Source organism: Branchiostoma lanceolatum, chromosome 3, assembly GCF_035083965.1.
Source record: "Branchiostoma lanceolatum isolate klBraLanc5 chromosome 3, klBraLanc5.hap2, whole genome shotgun sequence".
NCBI classification, from domain to species: domain Eukaryota; kingdom Metazoa; phylum Chordata; class Leptocardii; order Amphioxiformes; family Branchiostomatidae; genus Branchiostoma; species Branchiostoma lanceolatum.
This window is the reverse complement of record NC_089724.1, coordinates 2,394,383-2,412,565: the sequence shown is the minus strand read 5'-3', so window position 1 is coordinate 2,412,565 and position 18,183 is coordinate 2,394,383. Positions and strand designations below refer to the sequence as shown.

General features: G+C 42.1%; 2 protein-coding genes across 6 annotated transcripts; one reads left to right on the top strand and one right to left on the bottom strand.

The window, feature by feature from the left end:
- Window positions 1-5,285: 5,285 nt before the first annotated feature.
- LOC136429699 (thioredoxin-like protein 4A) lies at window positions 5,286-8,521 on the bottom strand. Of its 4 annotated transcripts, none has more exons than XM_066419646.1 (4): window positions 8,336-8,521; window positions 7,764-7,941; window positions 6,484-6,746; window positions 5,286-6,213 (listed from the first exon to the last, which is right to left on the bottom strand). In XM_066419646.1, the coding sequence occupies exons 2-4, from the start codon at window positions 7,914-7,916 to the stop codon at window positions 6,201-6,203; spliced, it is 429 nt and encodes a 142-aa protein (XP_066275743.1). In that variant the 5' UTR covers window positions 7,917-7,941; window positions 8,336-8,521; the 3' UTR covers window positions 5,286-6,200. The 4 variants fall into 4 exon arrangements, with proteins under 4 accessions (XP_066275743.1, XP_066275742.1, XP_066275740.1 ...); XM_066419645.1 differs by having other exon boundaries at window positions 5,286-6,301; window positions 6,510-6,746; XM_066419643.1 differs by lacking the exon at window positions 5,286-6,213 and having other exon boundaries at window positions 6,222-6,746.
- A 143-nt stretch (window positions 8,522-8,664) lies between these two features.
- On the top strand, window positions 8,665-17,155 carry LOC136429690 (NADH dehydrogenase [ubiquinone] 1 alpha subcomplex subunit 9, mitochondrial-like). Of its 2 annotated transcripts, XM_066419630.1 has the most exons (12): window positions 8,685-8,757; window positions 9,707-9,767; window positions 9,869-9,990; window positions 10,331-10,428; window positions 11,001-11,092; window positions 11,533-11,674; window positions 13,697-13,799; window positions 14,145-14,212; window positions 14,617-14,693; window positions 15,174-15,269; window positions 15,755-15,818; window positions 16,642-17,155. In XM_066419630.1, exons 1-12 carry the CDS (start codon window positions 8,718-8,720, stop codon window positions 16,807-16,809), a joined length of 1,131 nt encoding a protein of 376 aa, XP_066275727.1. In that variant the 5' UTR covers window positions 8,685-8,717; the 3' UTR covers window positions 16,810-17,155. The 2 variants fall into 2 exon arrangements, with proteins under 2 accessions (XP_066275726.1, XP_066275727.1); XM_066419629.1 differs by lacking the exon at window positions 9,707-9,767 and having other exon boundaries at window positions 8,665-8,757; window positions 9,808-9,990.
- Window positions 17,156-18,183: the final 1,028 nt, after the last annotated feature.

Below are 18,183 nucleotides of genomic sequence, written 5' to 3'. Positions count from 1 at the left end.
GTTCAATCCGAAGAAATCGGCAGGTCGGAAGTAAGTAGACAGAAAAGCCGAAACACACAACGCGATAGTAAAAAAAAAAAACTCCAATAATCTTCCATACATCACGAAGTTTAATGAACAATTAAACTTTGTTAGTCTTACATAAGCATACAACACTGTCTAAGTTGTTTGCCAGCCACGCAACCCTTAAAAACATTTAAAAACCTCCCGAAAGTACGAAGGCCAAAATGATAGGGGACGTGCACCAGAGAATTAGTGCAAACAACCAATATTCTCTGCGGTTTCTTGCTAGATGTGTCAAACAAATGCACTGGAAAACAAAAACATTGTTCATTGTATTTATCAAATCATACGGGTAGAAACGCTCTACCAAACACAAACTGCTTTAATACATGTAGGAAGTTACAGTACAGAAAAAGGTAAAGTCAACAACAACATAGACTTATCAAATTGTACTTCACCCTTTTCAACAACAATCGTGTTGTTTTCAGCGTGCCGTGCACTGCGTCGAATGGACAGACAACTTTCTTTACCTACCCTTCACGTGGATATCACGCCATGTACGCGTGATCCCACACCTGTGCTACTCACCTGTGATACTGCAGAAACTCAATTATTTGCTAATTCGTCACGGTAACTACGTTATATCCTCAAACGCAAATAATTATCATTATATGATTATAAAATGACTTCGATGACATTGGGTAAACTTTCTTGAACAACCAATTTGCAGGAAATAGGTAGAAGAACAAAATGTTGCCTCAGCTCTTCTATAAATATTAATAGTGGCCAAGACTTATTTTTTCATTTCCAAATGGTCTTTGTTGCCCGGGGCGATATCGGGGCTGGCTATACCCGGGTCAGGAAGTTGCCGAGACCATTGCTTACAACAGCAGCCGTCTGCCTGGGTTGTTCGCTGACGCAGGTCCACAGCGAAGGCCTGGAACATATATGTGGGGCTCTAGACATCTCTCTGCTAGCGAGTTTTGCACTGATCATGGCAACAGTTTCGTAGGCGTCGAGGAATGGGTCATCACGACCACTGATGCTACGGAGGAGAATATCACATTCGATCATTCCGAAGGTCAAGACTGACAATAGCAGGATCGACCACGTACAGAAAGCGAGACTAAGACTTGTGATATGACCATGAGAGAAGACCTATAGCTACGTCTTTTATGATTGGTGAGCTTTTTGTTCGTTTCTACAAATTCGTATTGGAAGAGAAACTCTTATTCCGTCAGTCGTTCAAAAAACTCAAGACTGGCAATACCAGAATCGACCACATACATCAGGCGGACTAGGACTTGTGTGATATGACCATGGGAGAAAACCTACGTCTTTTTATATGATTGGTGAGCTTTTCTTTCTAATCTACAAATTAGAAACTCACATTCGGTCAGTACCACAAAGATCAAGACTGCCAATAGCAGGACCACATACAAAAGTCGGGACTCACTTAAAATTGTATTTCACATAACGTTGGTAAAAACGCTACCTCCCTTTATGTTTGTTGAGCCTTTGGTTTTTATCTACAAGTTCGCGTTCTTTTAACCTGTAACACGGACAGACCATGGCAATGTCCAGGCTTTGGCTATTAGTTCTGCTCATGGCCCGCTGTTTTGTCGGCTGTTTCTCGTGTGTGAATCTCGAATGCTGCGATGTAAGTGGCGGGGACCCTCCTACAGAGATCAACTGCACCAAGACCGGAAATCTTCAAGGAATCTCCACCGTCTTGAACGCTACTCTTAAGATTCTGGTGATGAAGTCTCAGACCATTAAAGTTATCAAACGAAGAGATCTGCCCTATCTCCCCGCTCTCCATGTCCTGGGCATCATCAGCAGTAGGGTGGCGACGGTAGGTGCAGGTTCCTTTCAATCGCTACCAAATTTGACGACCCTCGACTTATGTGGAAACAATATTAGGAAGCTCAACGCCGGGACATTCACAGGACTACAAAAGCTTAAAATCCTGATTCTTCAAACAAACCAAATTCGTTCCGTAGACGGCGGCACTTTTGTGGCGTTGCATCAACTCCAATCTCTGGACCTTTCTTCAAATTGCCTAAGCCGCATCCCTGAAGACATATGGCTCCTGACGTCTGTCTTGGAGGTCAACCTCGTGATCAATTACATACTGCAATCGCCTCTCGAAGATTTACAGAAATTTGAGGGCACTAAAGGTATGAACCTGGTTGGAACAGGGCAACAGGCAAAGTGCGACTGTACATTACGTGGGATTAAAGAGTTGATAAGCAGAAACGAGCGTTTGAGCTGGGACATTCGGTGCACTGGTGATCGTGAAAAAGGGCAGGTAACGTATCTTGCCAACCTTGGCCTGGACAGTCTTATATGTGAAGCGCCTAAAGTATCTGTTGTCCCGAACACACAAGTCTGGGACCTGCAAGGGACCGCTTCCTTCACGTGCGCTGCGGATGAATGTAAGGAGCATCTCTACTTCTCATGGCATCTTCCCAACGGAGAAGAACTTCCATCCACCATTGAATACTCAAGGCAATTCACCAAAGAAGAACCGCAGAAGTGTAGAGCAGGTTACGTGAGGACCTATGAGAAACGAACGGTGTGCTACTCCGTGTTGAACATTACGGCAGCCGTGCCTGGCAGTGGACACGACGTATCGGGTACGTACACGTGCAGGGTGACGGGGAACTACACACAGAATGCGTCCGCCTCTGCCGTCCTAACCGTACGTCACACACAACCGTCCGTCGACATGGTACATGATAAGACAACACCTCAGAAGCATACAGCGGCGACATCTTGTAACCCCGGACTAGATTACAATGTCATAACACCGGAAAATAAGAACATGTCTGTCATCTTGGTCTCAGAAAGGACGCCTGGAAGCCGCGGTAACATTCCTGTCTACGCCGGGATGACGAGCGTCTTCATTATCGTGTGTATAACTTTGGTTGCGTTCGTGACGGTAAGAAAAGTGAGAATGCGAAGGAGAGAGCAGAACAGAAACGATCAAGGCAGGGATGCCAATCAAATGTCCAAAGACGAAGATGACACCAATACTTACGAGAATGACGACCAGTTCTTAAACGAAGAAGATTCTTCGGGCAGAGGCATCTATGAAAACGACGACCAGTTTTCCGATGCACAAAATTCTGGAGAAGGTACTTATGAAAATGACGATCAGTTTTCCAATGAAGACGTCGGGGAGCAACATTACGAAAACAACGACGAATTCTCAGACATAGAAGAGGCTGGACACGCCTATGATAACGACTTTGAGCTCTCGAGTCGTGACAAAGACATTTCACGAAAGCATCGTCTACGGAACATGCCCGACACCGCATCAACGCGTGAGAGGGGAAAGAGAACCGGTAACGCTGTTAGTGCAGGATCTTCGCGCAAACCAAGACGCATCAACCGCAAGAAACTGAGAGCCTCCATGTGTAAAGTCACGGTTGTGGAAGAAGACATCGCGGAAGGACATTACGACAACGATAAACGAAGGGGTGGTCAGGTCAGAGCGAGAGCGGTGGGGGGCCACATGGGCACTGAAATCTTAAGACATGAAACGTCTCAAGACATGGCTGAAGAAGCTGGGGGGTATGACAATGAAAGGCAGAGAGGAGATGTGGTTTCAAGGAAACCTGCTAACGGCAGCAACTGCAGTGACGTCTCTGTGAAGAACACATCTGAAACCGGGTTCGGACTTTACGACAACGAAATGCAAAAGAGGGACAGGATCTCCGCAAGACCTAAAAACACCAGCCGGACGAGAGATAGCCACTGTGTGAGACAATCGTCCGTCGTCACAGCCAGACGCAAAGCCAGGAAGCCCGCGGATACTAGACCCTGCGACAACGTCGACGAAACACCAGGAGCCGAACCTAATACCGAAGGCATCAATGACTACATCACTGTAAAGTGCGATAGTACATCAGAGCCTGACTACCTGGATATACAGAAAACAAACCCCGCCACCAACAATACGTCAACAAACGACATCAGCGACGACAACGACTCAGAACATGAATATTTTGCACTTCCGGGTCCGTCCAGGAAACCAACAGACAATTTTCTAACGCACGAGACTATTGACGTCACCACGGAACATGATTACGTCACCCTGCCAAACACCGACAACAAAATCGATGACGACATCGCAAACCATGACTACATCACCCTGCCAAACACAAGCAACACAATTGATGACGACAGCTCAGGACATGACTACGTCAGCCTGCCAAACACCGGCACCACAGTTGATGACGACATCTCAAACCATGACTACATCGCCCTGCCAAACACCGACAACAAAACTGATGACGACATCTCAGAGCATGACTACGTCACCTTCCCAAACACCAAAATGGAAGACGACACATCATCAGAGCATCAGTATGTCACATTTCCGGACAACTGCAATGGATGAAAACACTGAGAACAGTGGCAACAGACTATGGATTTGCGAAGACTACGATTTTGGAAGAGAACTGATAGCAGGACTAGCGTGCCGATTTATCTCAAGGTTGGATTGAAGTCGTCGTGTTGATCTTGTTTAATGGATTGCTGCTACATGTATATATATTTTGTGCACATAAAATCTGATGTAGCAAGGAGGTTAAAATCAACCTCTTTGGTTGTAGCAACAAGAGTTCATGGGAGTTTTACGCCCACATGTGTAGCCGAAAACAGGTGATGACGTCATTCACTGCCATGGCAACGAGGCAGACTAATCTTGCGTGTGTGTCCGGGGACCTTTCATGAAACGTGACACCTGTTGGGTTTACATATTCACATCCCTCGCCAGACGCATTAAATATTGCTGTCTCAAGGGAGGTGCACAGTTTACAAGATTAAAGAGCTAAATAGTACTTTTCGTATTGAAGATGAAGAACTCCGTTCTGTCATGATCAACAGAGATATGTGAAGACATTTGTGTCACCTCACAGAGGATGAACTGAACTGAATTGAATAGTAATATGCATACATGTGGAAATTCTGCTTTGAAAAAAACGCAAAGTTATCTCCATGTTTGACAGTTTGAGCAAGCTTATGTAGCCTGCAGGCAAAAACCAAGACAGTTAGGGGCTATGTCATTTTAGACAGGTGAACTGAATGTTACTGTTATAGACCACATGTATGTCTAGACGCTAGTCTGCACTTAGTAATAATACTAAGACATATAGAGTATCTGTAAAGCCACTATACTGACAGAAGTTGTTGATTTGGAGTGGTTGGAAGCTTACTGAAGAGCAGCCATTGTATGACAGGATTTTGTGGTTACAAGCATCGCAAACATGATGTTAACTTGGCTTTCTTTTAATCTTAAATATTTATGGCAAATGAGACATTATGAATGAGACAACTGTTTGTAACCCTTATCTTCAATTACATTTACTAATACATGAAAACAATAAAAACTAAAAATACCGTTTAGAAACGTCACTATTGCAAACATAAGCTATACTCTAATTTCAATAAAATACATGTATAGCCACTGTATGGTCATTGCTTTCCTAACTTTCCCTGCATGTTTAGATTATTGGTGTAACTTCTGGTCCTGTCTTTTAATGCCATTATAAATACACCAAGTGACCAACAGCATCAAGTGACAGTTCTCAGATTTCTGTTCCAAAATATCCTAGAAAAAACAACTATCTTCACTGACTGTGTATTTGATAGTGAGTTTACATGATTGACTTGCTTTGACAATCTTGACATCATACTAGTCGTCTGAGACAATGCTTTGAACCACCCCGTTGAAAATTAGCCTACTACTAAAAAAGAGTAGATGGAAAAAAACATGGCCATATTTGTTCTTACATGTATTTGTACAGACATAATTGTAAGTTAATCCTATGCATTGGGTTTTATGTGATATCAAAGTTATACATTTAGAACAAAAGGCTACAGGGCAAATATTTCAATCTGCACTTGATGGAGAGATCTTTGAAGTTTTCCTGTGTGGTAACAAATTAGTATTCTGGATTTGAGTTTTATCTTTACTTGATTGAGTAGTCCTTGGGTGACCCCTGTTGGTAAACATTCATGATTAGTATCTGTACTTGGTTGAGTAGTCCTTGGGAGACCCCTATTTGTGATTTCTAGTATCTGTACTTGGTTGAGTAGTCCTTGGGTGACACAACGAGATCCCTATTTGTGATTTCTAATATCTGTACTTGGTTGAGTAGTCCTTGGGTGACCCCTATTTGTGATTTCTAGTATCTGTACCTGGTCGAGTAGTCCTTGGGTGACACCACAAGATCCCTATTTGTGATTTCTAGTATCTGTACTTGGTTGAGTAGTCCTTGGGTGACCCCTGTCGGTAAACATTAGTATCTGTACTTGGTTGAGTAGTCCTTGGGTGACCCCTGTCGGTAAACATTAGTATCTGTACTTGGTTGAGTAGTCCTTGGGTGACCCCTGTCGGTAAACATTAGTATCTGTACTTGGTTGAGTAGTCCTTGGGTGACCCCTGTCGGTAAACATTAGTATCTGTACTTGGTTGAGTAGTCCTTGGGTGACACCACCAGACCGCGGCCCTTCCTGGCTCCCCTGTAAACCACCTCGATGATGTCGACCATCTCCTGCTTGTCCTCGATGGACCAGTTGATCTTGTTGTTGTTTCCGGTGCCCAGATCGATCATGATGTGCTTGTTCCGGTAGAAGAACATGACCGTGCACGGGTCGTACAGTTCGTACATCTTGCAGAAGTCCGGCACCTCTGAGATGTCCACCAGGTAGATCACCGCAAAGTTCTTGATCTTAAAGATGATAAGACAAGAAAAGACATTAGAGCACAGCCATCTGTCCTTAGCCAATCAGGAGCGGGTATTTTGCTGTTTGAAATCCACATACACAGCCAAAGTTAGTTAGAGCACCTCTCTCCCTTGAGGCAGAGGTGCTCTAGCATAAAGTCTGGCTCTCCATTGGCTGAGACCAGATCCCAGGTTGGTTATAGCACCTCTGCCTCAAGGGAGAGGAAATAATGGTCAGTCCTTGGTACTCGCCAACAACCTCCTCGGGAGGCGGGGCTCTGATATATCCCCACAAACTCGCCCGCCCATCCTTGAACTAATACATTGTTACATACAGAAACATGCTCGCAATTTTTCATATAATGTTACTTCATTCATCACAATGGCAACATGGCTAATTTTGGACCTTTCATGAAGCATGCCACCTGTGTAGTTAATATATTTACAATTCATGATACTCCAATATACATACGACTATACTATAGTATGATATACCTCTTCAAGCAACATGCAAGATCGAAACACACAATTGCAAAGGCAGTTATTTCTCTAAAACAGTCATTGAGTCAAACACCAAATACTGAATAGTAGAGGCTAAGTCTGTACAACATGTTAAAGCTGGGGTAGCCAAGCACTAGCTGTGAGGGAATGGCCAGTACAAAGAGTGGCAAATTTTTGTATATAATGACATCACATTTTGCTTGTTCTTTTGTTTGCTTGTTGTATATACAATGGTACGGCCTTCACATTTCCTACTTCTGTAAATGCATTTAAGTTTGTATGCTTTTGATTTTGCGGTAGGAAGAAAATGGAGTGTTCGCGGTAGTCTTAGGTTCACGTTTGAGACAATAGTAGATCTAGACAAGGGGGTAGGAAGGCAAAAACCTATTGCGGTGGTTTAAAAAAACATGAAGATGAACATAAAACCAGGCTGATAAAACCAACGCAAACTTTTCTGCATTTACAATATCATAATAATCAAGATAATCAATAAGTTCGTTAAAAGAGCCTGATGTGCCGTACCTTGTCGGCGATGGAGTATAGCGTCTCGTCCATCTTCATGGAGGTGGGGTCCCAGTCGTGGCCGAACCGCATCACCACCACGCGGTCCTCCTCCGACAGAATGGCCTGGTCCACCTGCCAGCCATTGGTCAGATGTGGCAGCATGTACGACATGGCGACCAATCAAACACTGTCCCTTCTTGAGTTAGAAAAAGTGGTAAAAACAGTGCTACTTTAATACAGAGTTGAAGAATATATGTGTATCATTATCGTTATCAATGTACACTTCTAACTAAGTTCTATCGAGATTGAACTCTACTCTTGAATTTCTTTACTCTACTTCTGCTCTGTAGTACTCGGTATATTGGAGAATCAATATGGCAAAACAAGAGTTACATAATTGTGTGCAAATGATTTGTATACAGAACGACGCTAGTGCAATGTAGCTTTATCTAAAATCTATTTAAAGAAAAAAAGGTATTTTCACATGACCAAGGTGGTAAAGATGCATATATTATAATTTTACCACAAAATTATTTCTGCCCCCCTCCCCATGTCACCACGGAAGTGAATGAACAAAGGCAACAACCAACCTTTTCGGCGAAATAGTTCCTTACTACGTCCCAATCACAGGCTCTCCTGGTTCGCGATTCTCGCTGGAAGTTAATCTTGTAATATTTGTAAATTTATATTCAAATACAACATGTAATTTTGCAAGAAAAGCGAAAGCAAAATTTCGAGACGCTTCTGCGAGGTCAGGTAACAGTGACGTTAGGGTCAAAGGTTACAACTTGGTTTGTAACAAATACTTTAAAAAGTGAGAAAAAAACGCATTTATTGGCCATTTATTGACTATCATTTTTATATCACAAAAAAAAATCGGCAACATAATTGATTTCTTTTTATGATTTTGTTTCTATCTTCACCATTCTCGCGAGAATCCACGAGAGTTTGACTGAAGGCTGCGAGAAGAAAATGGCGGCCATTCTGGTGGTCAGAAGTGCCGGTTTGGCAGGTAAATATTCTCTATTCTATGCATCAAGGAGTATGTTGTTAGGTAGAATATGAATTTAGATCCCGCACTGAAATATTTGCGTGAAGTGTCAACTTCCTGTGAGTCCCAAAAACTCAGTAACGCCGCCCAAAACAAAGCGGTCCTTGTTGCCCTTCACTGGGAAGGGCAACAGCTGAGAAGGGGGAGGGGGTCCGATAGCGAGGGGAAGGGGGTCTTGTGCATTTGAGGTGTACTATCATCAGATTCAAAGATTTCTGGAAGTCAGAGCGCAAGGTCTTTTACTCATCCGATATGTGCTTTGCGAGCTACATTCATTAAAGTCTGACTTAAACTGATATGTATGGTGATAAAACAGTTACAAACTTTACAACAGTCAAAGTCAAACAAAGAATTCTCATCTGGGCATGATCTAGCTGAAATCATAACAAGTGTAGCAGTCCACAACAATAGATATGTTTAATGCTCAAATTTTTGTGTTGGTTTTATTTCTGCGTTTTTTGTTTTTTTTGATAACCTCTCCACAGCAAATGAATGACACTGTGATAACACTTTAAGAGGTTTCCACTCATGTATTACTAATATACTAAAAATGGTTTCAACCATGAACTTGAAACACCACAAAATAATCCCTTCCTTTTCCACCGCAAAATTAAATCCCCACACAAGAATGAATGAATTTACAGTATCTAGAACACACACAAACACCTGTTGTTCTTTACACTTTCACTTTAATACAGACCCCCAGCTGAGCCTAAATACATATACAGTATAGCAGGGGTTGCAGTCCTACATAGCCAGTGTCCACAACAACGCACACACAAATAAACAAACAAACAAACTCCTGTTGCTGTTTACAGGCCACCAGCTGATCCCTATAGTGTGGCATTACTGCACAGCCGGGATGTCCACACACACAAACAAATAAACAAACATATTTTCTTGTTAACAGGCCACCAGTTGAGCCCTGTAGCGGGGGTGGCAGTCCTGCAGAGTCGTGGTGTCCACAACAATGCCACACACAAACAAATAATCAACTGTTGTTGTTTACAGGCCACCAGCTGAGCCCTGTAGCGGGGGTCGCTGTCCTGCAGAGCCGTGGCGTCCACAACAACGTCATCCCAACCGGTGCCCACACCCCCCGGGGCAGGGGGGGTCGTTCCTCCTTCAGCGGGATCTGTGCCACTGTGTTCGGCGGCACCGGGTTTCTAGGACGATATGTCATCAACAAACTCGGTATATAGTTAGAATTAGATTCTCTTCTTACTCTTATTGATGTTCTGTCGATAAATGTAAGATATCCACATACTAGTAACAGCAGCACTTATTAGAGACAGTTGTTATGAAACTCTTCAAGGTTTGCAGAGGTATCATTTTTGTTCTTTTCAAATTTGTTCTTGCTGAAAGAAAATTTTTGCTGCTTTGTGATAGAATGTTTCATTGAAATAATGGTGCAAGCAATGATGGCATGCATTCTTCATTTTGGCAATTGTTACATATTAACTATGTGCCCAGTGTAAGTCTGCATCAATTTAGTACTGACTGTGTTGTATGTTTTGCATGTTTGTTCCTTTAGGCCGTGATGGTAGCCAGATGGTGGTGCCCCACAGATGTGACTGGTACAACACTCTGTACCTCAGACCCATGGGAGACCTAGGGCAGATCGTCTTCTCGGTATAAGTGACCTGATTTTTTCTTCACAAGTTATAGTGATCTCAAACCAGTTTAACTCAATGTAGAGCCAATTTCCAATGGTCTAGACAAAGAAGACAGTAATTGTACTGTAATTGTGTACTGTAATGATATTGACAGGTTCATTGTACCGGGAAAATTCCTCTTTTCGACAAGTACAATGGACCACGGCTTAAGTCCTAAGGCCTGCCACCCTTTCCAGTAGTGTACATGTCGGGCAACAACAGCTGGAATTTGAAGTCCCGAGTTGTACCGTTCACAAACACATAAACAGACACACACACACAAAGACATACTGTAATTTTTGTTTCTTTCACAGACTGTAATATTTTTAACTTTATGTCCACTGTTTTCACGGTCCCCTCTGTACGGTGAACTTATCATCACCATGAAATAAACTGTTGTTATTATTCATGATTTCTTTACACATCTGTTCTGTAAATCACTTGCCGCCACCGTGAAGTCAAAGTTCAGTGAAAATGTCCATTTTCCTAACGTAACCTTCTTGATGCAGGTAATAATTCTACAACATGTGTCTTTTTTCCTCTATTCAGGAGCTTGACGAGAGAGACCCAGAGTCGTACCGAAAGATGCTGAAACACTCCAACGTGGTCATTAACCTGATCGGCAGGGACTGGGAGACAAAGTTAGTTATCGTACTTATCATCAACAGTCCTCTACTCTAAGCCATCCTGTCTTCTTTTTCTTTTTTATTTAAACTAAAATTCCTACCTTTGCTTTGGCTTCTCCACAAGTCTGTTTGACAATTATTACAGGTAGTTTTAAAAGTTTGCATATGCTCCCCTGTGCCTAGAATTATTATAGACAGCTTGAAAATGACTTCTACATTACTTACATTTACATGAAAATCTCCTAAAATAAACTACCATGTTTCAAGCTTTTAAAAACTTTTCCATGATGAACACGCTTCCTCTTCCACATCAGGAACTACATGTAAATGCAAATTGTATTGCCACAATCAAAATCATAAAAAATTTGGATGAAAAATGTTACCTTTTATGTAGTACTAACTAACAATTTTTTAGATACTTAGATTCAAAACACATACTTTCTCTCTCACATCAGGAACTTCAACTTCGAGAAGGTAAATGTTGACTTTGCGCGTATGATCGCCCAGTTGTGTAAGGAGGAGGGTGTGGAGAGGCTGATCCACGTGTCGTCTCTCAACGCAGATCCCAACAGCCCCTCAAAACTGTACAGAACAAAGGTGAGGTTACATGTTAGATGTTATTCATGTATAACTTACTATAAGTATGCTAAGTATTGAATAAGACAAAAATGACCAGTATGGACAGGTGTATACGTATCCAAACTATTCTGCAATCATTTGATAGTTTTTGATATACAGTTGATTGTAATGAAATCAAGCAAGTTACTGTACTTAATCTGAGTTACTAGTAGGGATTCTAAAATTGTTGTTTTTTTCCTTCAATAATACCAAAAACAATACCATGATAGATCTACATGTACACAGCAAACTTTAAGGGAAATAATGCACTTGAACAGAGGTGTGGCACCTTGACCCTATTGGTCACGGGTCATGTGACTCCTCACGGCCTGATTGGCTGCTGAGTGTCACATGACCTTCCCATGGTCCACCTGCCTACACAGAGTGCTAGAGCAACCGTCATGCGGCGTCCCGTGCTTCAGGGTTTGTCCGGAGCACAGGGCCTGCTTTGGTTCAGTTCTGGGGAGAGTCTGTATCAGAACTGTACCTGCCAAGTGAAGGAGAATTAAGCCTAGGATACCGCAAGGCTCGGTCCTGGGTTATGACTCCTCATACAGTTATTACCAGTTCTATGATTCTCTTTTTTTATAAACATGAATCTTCTGTATATAGCAATTTCAGAAAGCTATACAGAACTTCCTTGCTTTAATTTCTAGCTTGTTTACTTAACTTTCATGGTTACATGTATATGTTTGATTAGTGGGCATTATAAATGTGCATGTGTCAAGATACAGTACTACATGTACAATAGGGTCTCTATACATATTATGTATTCTTGAAAACAGACTACCATGTGTGTATACATGTACATGTTTTTATACACAAAAGTGTTGGAAAACTGCAATGGTTCTGTACTGGGGAGAGCTTGTCTGTGTCATAACTGGGTCTGGCAAGTGAGAGAAAATTAAGCCTAGGAATGCGTACATGTATATGTTTGATTAGTGGGCATAAATGTGCATGTGTCAAGATACAGTACTACATGTACAATAGGGTCTCTATACATATTATGTATTCTTGAAAACAGACTACCATGTGTGTATACATGTACATGTTCGTATACACAAAAGTGTTGGAAAACTGCACTGGCAAGTGGAGGAGAATTAAGCATAGGAGAACTGAAAGACTTGGTCCTAGGTTATGACTCCTATACAGTTATAGTAAGCAGTCCTGTGTGATATAATTCTCTTTCACGTTTTCTTAAAATTACACTTGAAACTGCTCTAGTTTATGCTTGAAGATATATGAGTTGACTAGTGATGTCAGAAAGCAACGTGCAGCTTCCTATCATGTATACTTTATATTTGGTGTGATGCAGAAAGGTCTCTCTATATATTATGAATTGTATTCCCTGAAAACAGACTACCCTATGCGTATACAATTGTGTACAAAAATATAGAATACAACACGGGGTATTCCGTATCACCCGAGGTACCAGCCCGACCGCGGGTCGGATCGCCCGACGGCCGTACCGTGTTATACCTTGGTCATACCTTGGTCATACCCACCCGCAAAAACACACCTTTCAATGCGGAATGCGCCAGAAGTTGAGGGAGTTTTGTGTCCTCGAACAAGAAACTGTAGCAACATTGATTCCAATCTCCGAATCCGGTATTCGAATTTCCGACGGCCGCACAACCGGCGCGCTCGAAATGCGTTCGAAATATTCTATGGAAGCCTGTGTGATAACACTTCCGAACCCTATGTGATCCGGATAGTTATCACACGGTCCGGAACACCCGTATCAGGCCCAGGCATGACATAAAGTCATGTACATGGTAGCATGTACAATTATAGCAAAATATAGCTATACAAAACTGCATTGGTAAAACATCAGTGTTGATACTTCAATGATCTTACGGTATGTTCATCTGTATTTGTGGGTCAGCCGTTACCAGCGAAAGCTGCCTAGGCTGACCCAGTGTAATGACTTGTCTTTCATTGTCAATAAATACAAATACAAACTCAAAGTACATGTATGACACCTTTTCTATTCCTCTAAAGTATGAAGGAGAGGAGGCGGTGAAGGAGGCCTTCCCAGACGCCACGATCCTGCGCCCTGCCCAGATGTTCGGCAGGGAAGACAGGTTCCTCAACTACTACGCCAGTAAGCAGACACTCCTACAGTTCTTCTCCTTAGATATTTAGACGTGGCAGTTGTGATTTTTTAGATGCCTTCCAGATGGCTTGTTATGGACCGATGTTGAGGTCATTGGACACAGATACAGAGATTGTGGAGCTACATGGTTTATTCCCTGACCCCCAGGATTCCAACACATGGAATGACAGCATGGGTATTTCTCAAAATGAGGCTCTCTTGGACTATTCCACTTTCATGAAGGGCGGGTTACAATTACTAGATTATGGTCTTACATCATGTCTACCTGGGTTCATAACATGGCTCAGGTAAATTTTGGCTCAGGTAGTTGTTTTTTTTTCCTTCCACACACAGACCTGAGTGCGTTCGGAGGTGTTCCCCTCATCAGCTGGGGCAAGAAGACCATACGGCAGCCCGTCTACGTAAGTACCATAAATAATGTAGGGAATTTGCCTTGTACCGAATTCTGTATCAATGTAGCCGGTATAACCGCCCTTCAGCGTAACACACCAGCTTTGCAGGCACGCAGAGAGTCAGCAGTAGTACTGAACAAGCTGTAAGTGGAATTGCCATTGGAAGCAAAAGGAATGGCACTAGCAGTGTAATGAATACCACTGAATGGCTTGACTGTCTACACCTGCCCGGATAACCAAATACTCTTTAGTAAGACAGTAAGACGGGGCATGGGCACCTAAGAACTGATGAACCTCTAAAGTAGCATGCAGGGCATGGGTCAGCTATTTATCTAAGCCAGAAGAAGAAGAATAGCTGAATTATTTGTTTAGACAAGACTTGAATTTAATGCTGATAACTTTTTACTCCACAGGTGGGAGACGTAGCCAGTGCGATTATCAATGCTGCCAAAGAGCGGGACACCAAGGGAAAGACATATGAGCTCGTGGGGTATGTCAGAAGTTTACTTTTTCTGTCTTTATAGCAGAGAAAAAGGTTTAAATGTGTTTCACACAATCCTGGATTTTGTGGTGAGATGAAAAGTTCCACATACAAACATGTGTTGACAGCCACTCGAAAGAGTAGGGCAAGTCTACATGAGTTCAGCGGTTACATACAAACATATGAGCACGATGGCAACAGTCAGGAATAAATAGATAATCAAGTTAATGAAATCAGAATTGCCCTGAACAGACTGAGTCATTGAAACATCAGCTCTTGTTGAATATGTGATTGTAAATAAAGAACTTTCAGAAATTAAGGTGATGAAATGCAAATGCTAATTATACATAATGAGACATATTGAATGTTGCAAGAACAACAAACAACAGTGGCCATGGATTGCACTATTCATCAACAATCCTTCAGTTGTTCTTCTGTTGGCTCTAATCCTGCGGTCTAAAATCTCAACCTGTTTTCTGTCTTCCACAGGCCCAACAGATACTACCTGTACGACATGGTGGAGTATATCTACCGAGTCATGCACCGGACCCCCTTCATCTTCCCTTACCCAAAGTTCTTGTACATGTAAGTACAAAAGACAACAACTTTTTTGAAAATTAATGGTGTTTCTTTTATATATAGTCAGTCACCAGCTAAGGACAAGAACCCTCAACAATAGCCTGAAAGTTTACAGCCTCCTAACTTGTCATGCACAGGTAGGGTTGCTAAAGCCGGCATGAAACTGCCAACGACTTTCGGCAGAATTTGTTGATCGCCAGAATGTTGCGGAATTTCAGAAATGCCAGAGTCAAGTGTATTTTTCACCAGAAAATCTAGTCTGTCACTTTGGGCAGGGTTCGACGACCTACAAACATTGGCTGATCCCTGAAAGTACAACAGTGATGGAGATGACAGCAGCCATAGTGCAGCCCAAAATGTAATTTAGAGCTCACAGACTCATTTATAATATAGCGAGCTAGACAACAGTGAACTATTAGTAGTATTACTTACACTGCATTGTCCTCTCCTAGAGTGATTCTGTTATCCATCCCCTATGTTTGTGTCCCCAGGATTGCAGCCAGGTTTGGTGAGCTGAAGTGGACGCCGCTCCTAACCAGAGACCAGGTCATCAGGGTACGTTATTATACTTGTACAAGCAATATTACTTTCATTGGTAACTCGGCAACTTGGGCCCTGTTTGTTCTTTCAACATTAGAGAACTGTATGAAATGATTTAACTGTGATGGACTGAGAAACCAGTGAAACTAGTGATCTCAGGAAAGATTTAAGTCTGGATTTTTGGTTGCCCTTTTATGTTAGCACCAGTCCTGTAGTACTCATGATCATTTTGTTATTGGGTTCCCGAAGAAACATGGGGATTTTGTGCCCCCCTAATCAGCACGTAGGGGGGCACAGCATAGGCTTTAACTTAGCAATGGTTTTCAGAGACGTTTTAGATTAATTGCATTTTTTTAAATTAGTGGAGTGTAACAAGTCATTCTTTTTATGTGCTCACATATGTTGTAAAACCTCTGTAGAAGGACAATTCGGGTGTGTTGCCTGCGAGATTCTTAGTGAATAGAAAACCATTAGAAAGATAAGGCTATGGCATTAAGAATGTCAACAAAATGTGGACTTAGTTCATTTGCACTGTTTATTTGAACCTCTGTTTAAAGTGTGCATAATCTTTATTCTTTATTGAAAATTGCAACGAGACAATACATAGTGGAGTGCCAGGCAGCCAAGCTGATGTTGCGGATCACTAAACATTACAATTACATTGAAATACAACAATAAAATACTAGAGACAATTCAGTATACAATTTAGAATATTGCATTTAAGTGCACATTTTAAAGATGTCTCAGATGGAAGCTAGGGGGCAGCAAATCTTTTTGTTGTTTCAATATACATATGCAGTGCACCAGACAGTTGTTGCATAATCGTGTCTCTTTCCAGGACCACCACACGGACGAGACGACTGCAGGAGTTCCCGGTCTGGAGGACCTGGGCGTGACCCCCACCAGCCTGGAGGCCGGCGCCATCTCCGTCCTGCGCCGTCACCGCCTCCACAGATGGTACGAGGAGGCTGTGGACGATGTAGAACCCGCGAAGACCGCCTCCTGAAAAACTGCAGCTTTCTCCGTGTTCATACCATCTAAGATAGCCTACCTGGAACATTTGATGTTAGAAAAGTGTTGTCTTTTACAAACTCACTTTTCTTAGTGAGCATGAAATACAATTTCTTATTCTTGAAAGTGATAGCTTTCTTCACGATAATGCTATTAAGCAGTCTGCAGTCATCATATCAAAACTATAAAACAGTCTACTCTTTTACTGTGTGAGGATGACAGTGAGTTAACATATACAGTTGGTTGCATCCCACACTGTAAACATTGTATGGAGAATAGCAAGTACATGTCATGTATCCAGATTTTTGTGTTTCACACAACAATAAATATTGTGAAAACTTTTCCTTTTCCTACGTTATTTAGGCATCTGTGCTTATATTATCACTTGGAACCACGATGAAGGTTAGACATCCAGGTATAGTAAGATATGCAAGATAACAGATACTCGAGCAATTGGATAATTCCGTACACCTTAGTTCATATCTATGGTCAGCCTCAATAATAATCCCACTATAGTAATTAATGATGTTGACTTTTGAAGGGTGGCCCTCTGCTGACGTAACAGGGCAAGTAGACCGTCAGGAACATTGAGATTGATTTGCCATTTATAATTATGAAAAGATAAGCCTTTTCATTACTAGGCTGTTATGCCAGCAATGATCCAATTATTACTTGTTCTGTTATACCCTTCCACCTGGTTGCTTCCAGATGCTATGTCATGTCAGTAGCTAGAGTTAATTACAGCAAGTACTTTATAGCCTCATAAAGTACTATTAAAAAGGCGGTGACTGTGGTCGTTATTTGTTGGGGTACGGCCAGGGTCATTTAAGTTTACTTAACATCGTTCCTGTACAAGGGTGAACGGTTTGATAGCCCAGACATACAGTGCCATCTTGTTGGAAAAAGATAGAAATCCCTGTGACGAATGCCTTAATAATGGTATGCTATAGCCTCATAGATAACTCTTTCAATAAGCCGGATGATTAGAACCTCAAGGTTTAGTGAGGGGTGTCTTAGGGTCACTTGATGTCTTTTGTCAGTTATCGATAGGTTATCGATTAGTGTCGTCAGTAGTGAAAGACACATTTAGTAAGACAACATCGTTTCAATGCCGGGCATTCCATATGGGCCAGGTCAGTAGTGTTTGCCTTGCATACGGTACATACTGCTTTCTCTGCTTAGCATTCACCATTTGGGAAAGAGTATGGTAGTTAAATACACACACTCCACTACCAGTTCTACCCCCTTGCTCTATTGCTTGCACGTAATGTTGTGTGTCTTAAGGACTATTGAAAATTATCCGCTCTATGGCATCATCTGGCTCGGGAAGAATTTTTAAACAACAAATTGTTCTGGTAAAAGCGTCTGT

Excerpts from the sequence above, each read along its gene's own strand:
- LOC136429699 (XM_066419646.1), bottom strand. The coding sequence starts at position 7,916 with ATGTCGTACATGCTGCCACATCTGACCAATGGCTGGCAGGTGGACCAG. Across the intron at positions 6,747-7,763 it reads TATACTCCATCGCCGACAAG|ATCAAGAACTTTGCGGTGAT; the intron begins GTACGGCACATC and ends ATCATCTTTAAG.
- LOC136429690 (XM_066419629.1), top strand. The coding sequence starts at position 8,718 with ATGGCGGCCATTCTGGTGGTCAGAAGTGCCGGTTTGGCAG. Across the intron at positions 9,991-10,330 it reads ATATGTCATCAACAAACTCG|GCCGTGATGGTAGCCAGATG; the intron begins GTATATAGTTAG and ends TTGTTCCTTTAG. Across the intron at positions 10,429-11,000 it reads TAGGGCAGATCGTCTTCTCG|GAGCTTGACGAGAGAGACCC; the intron begins GTATAAGTGACC and ends TCCTCTATTCAG.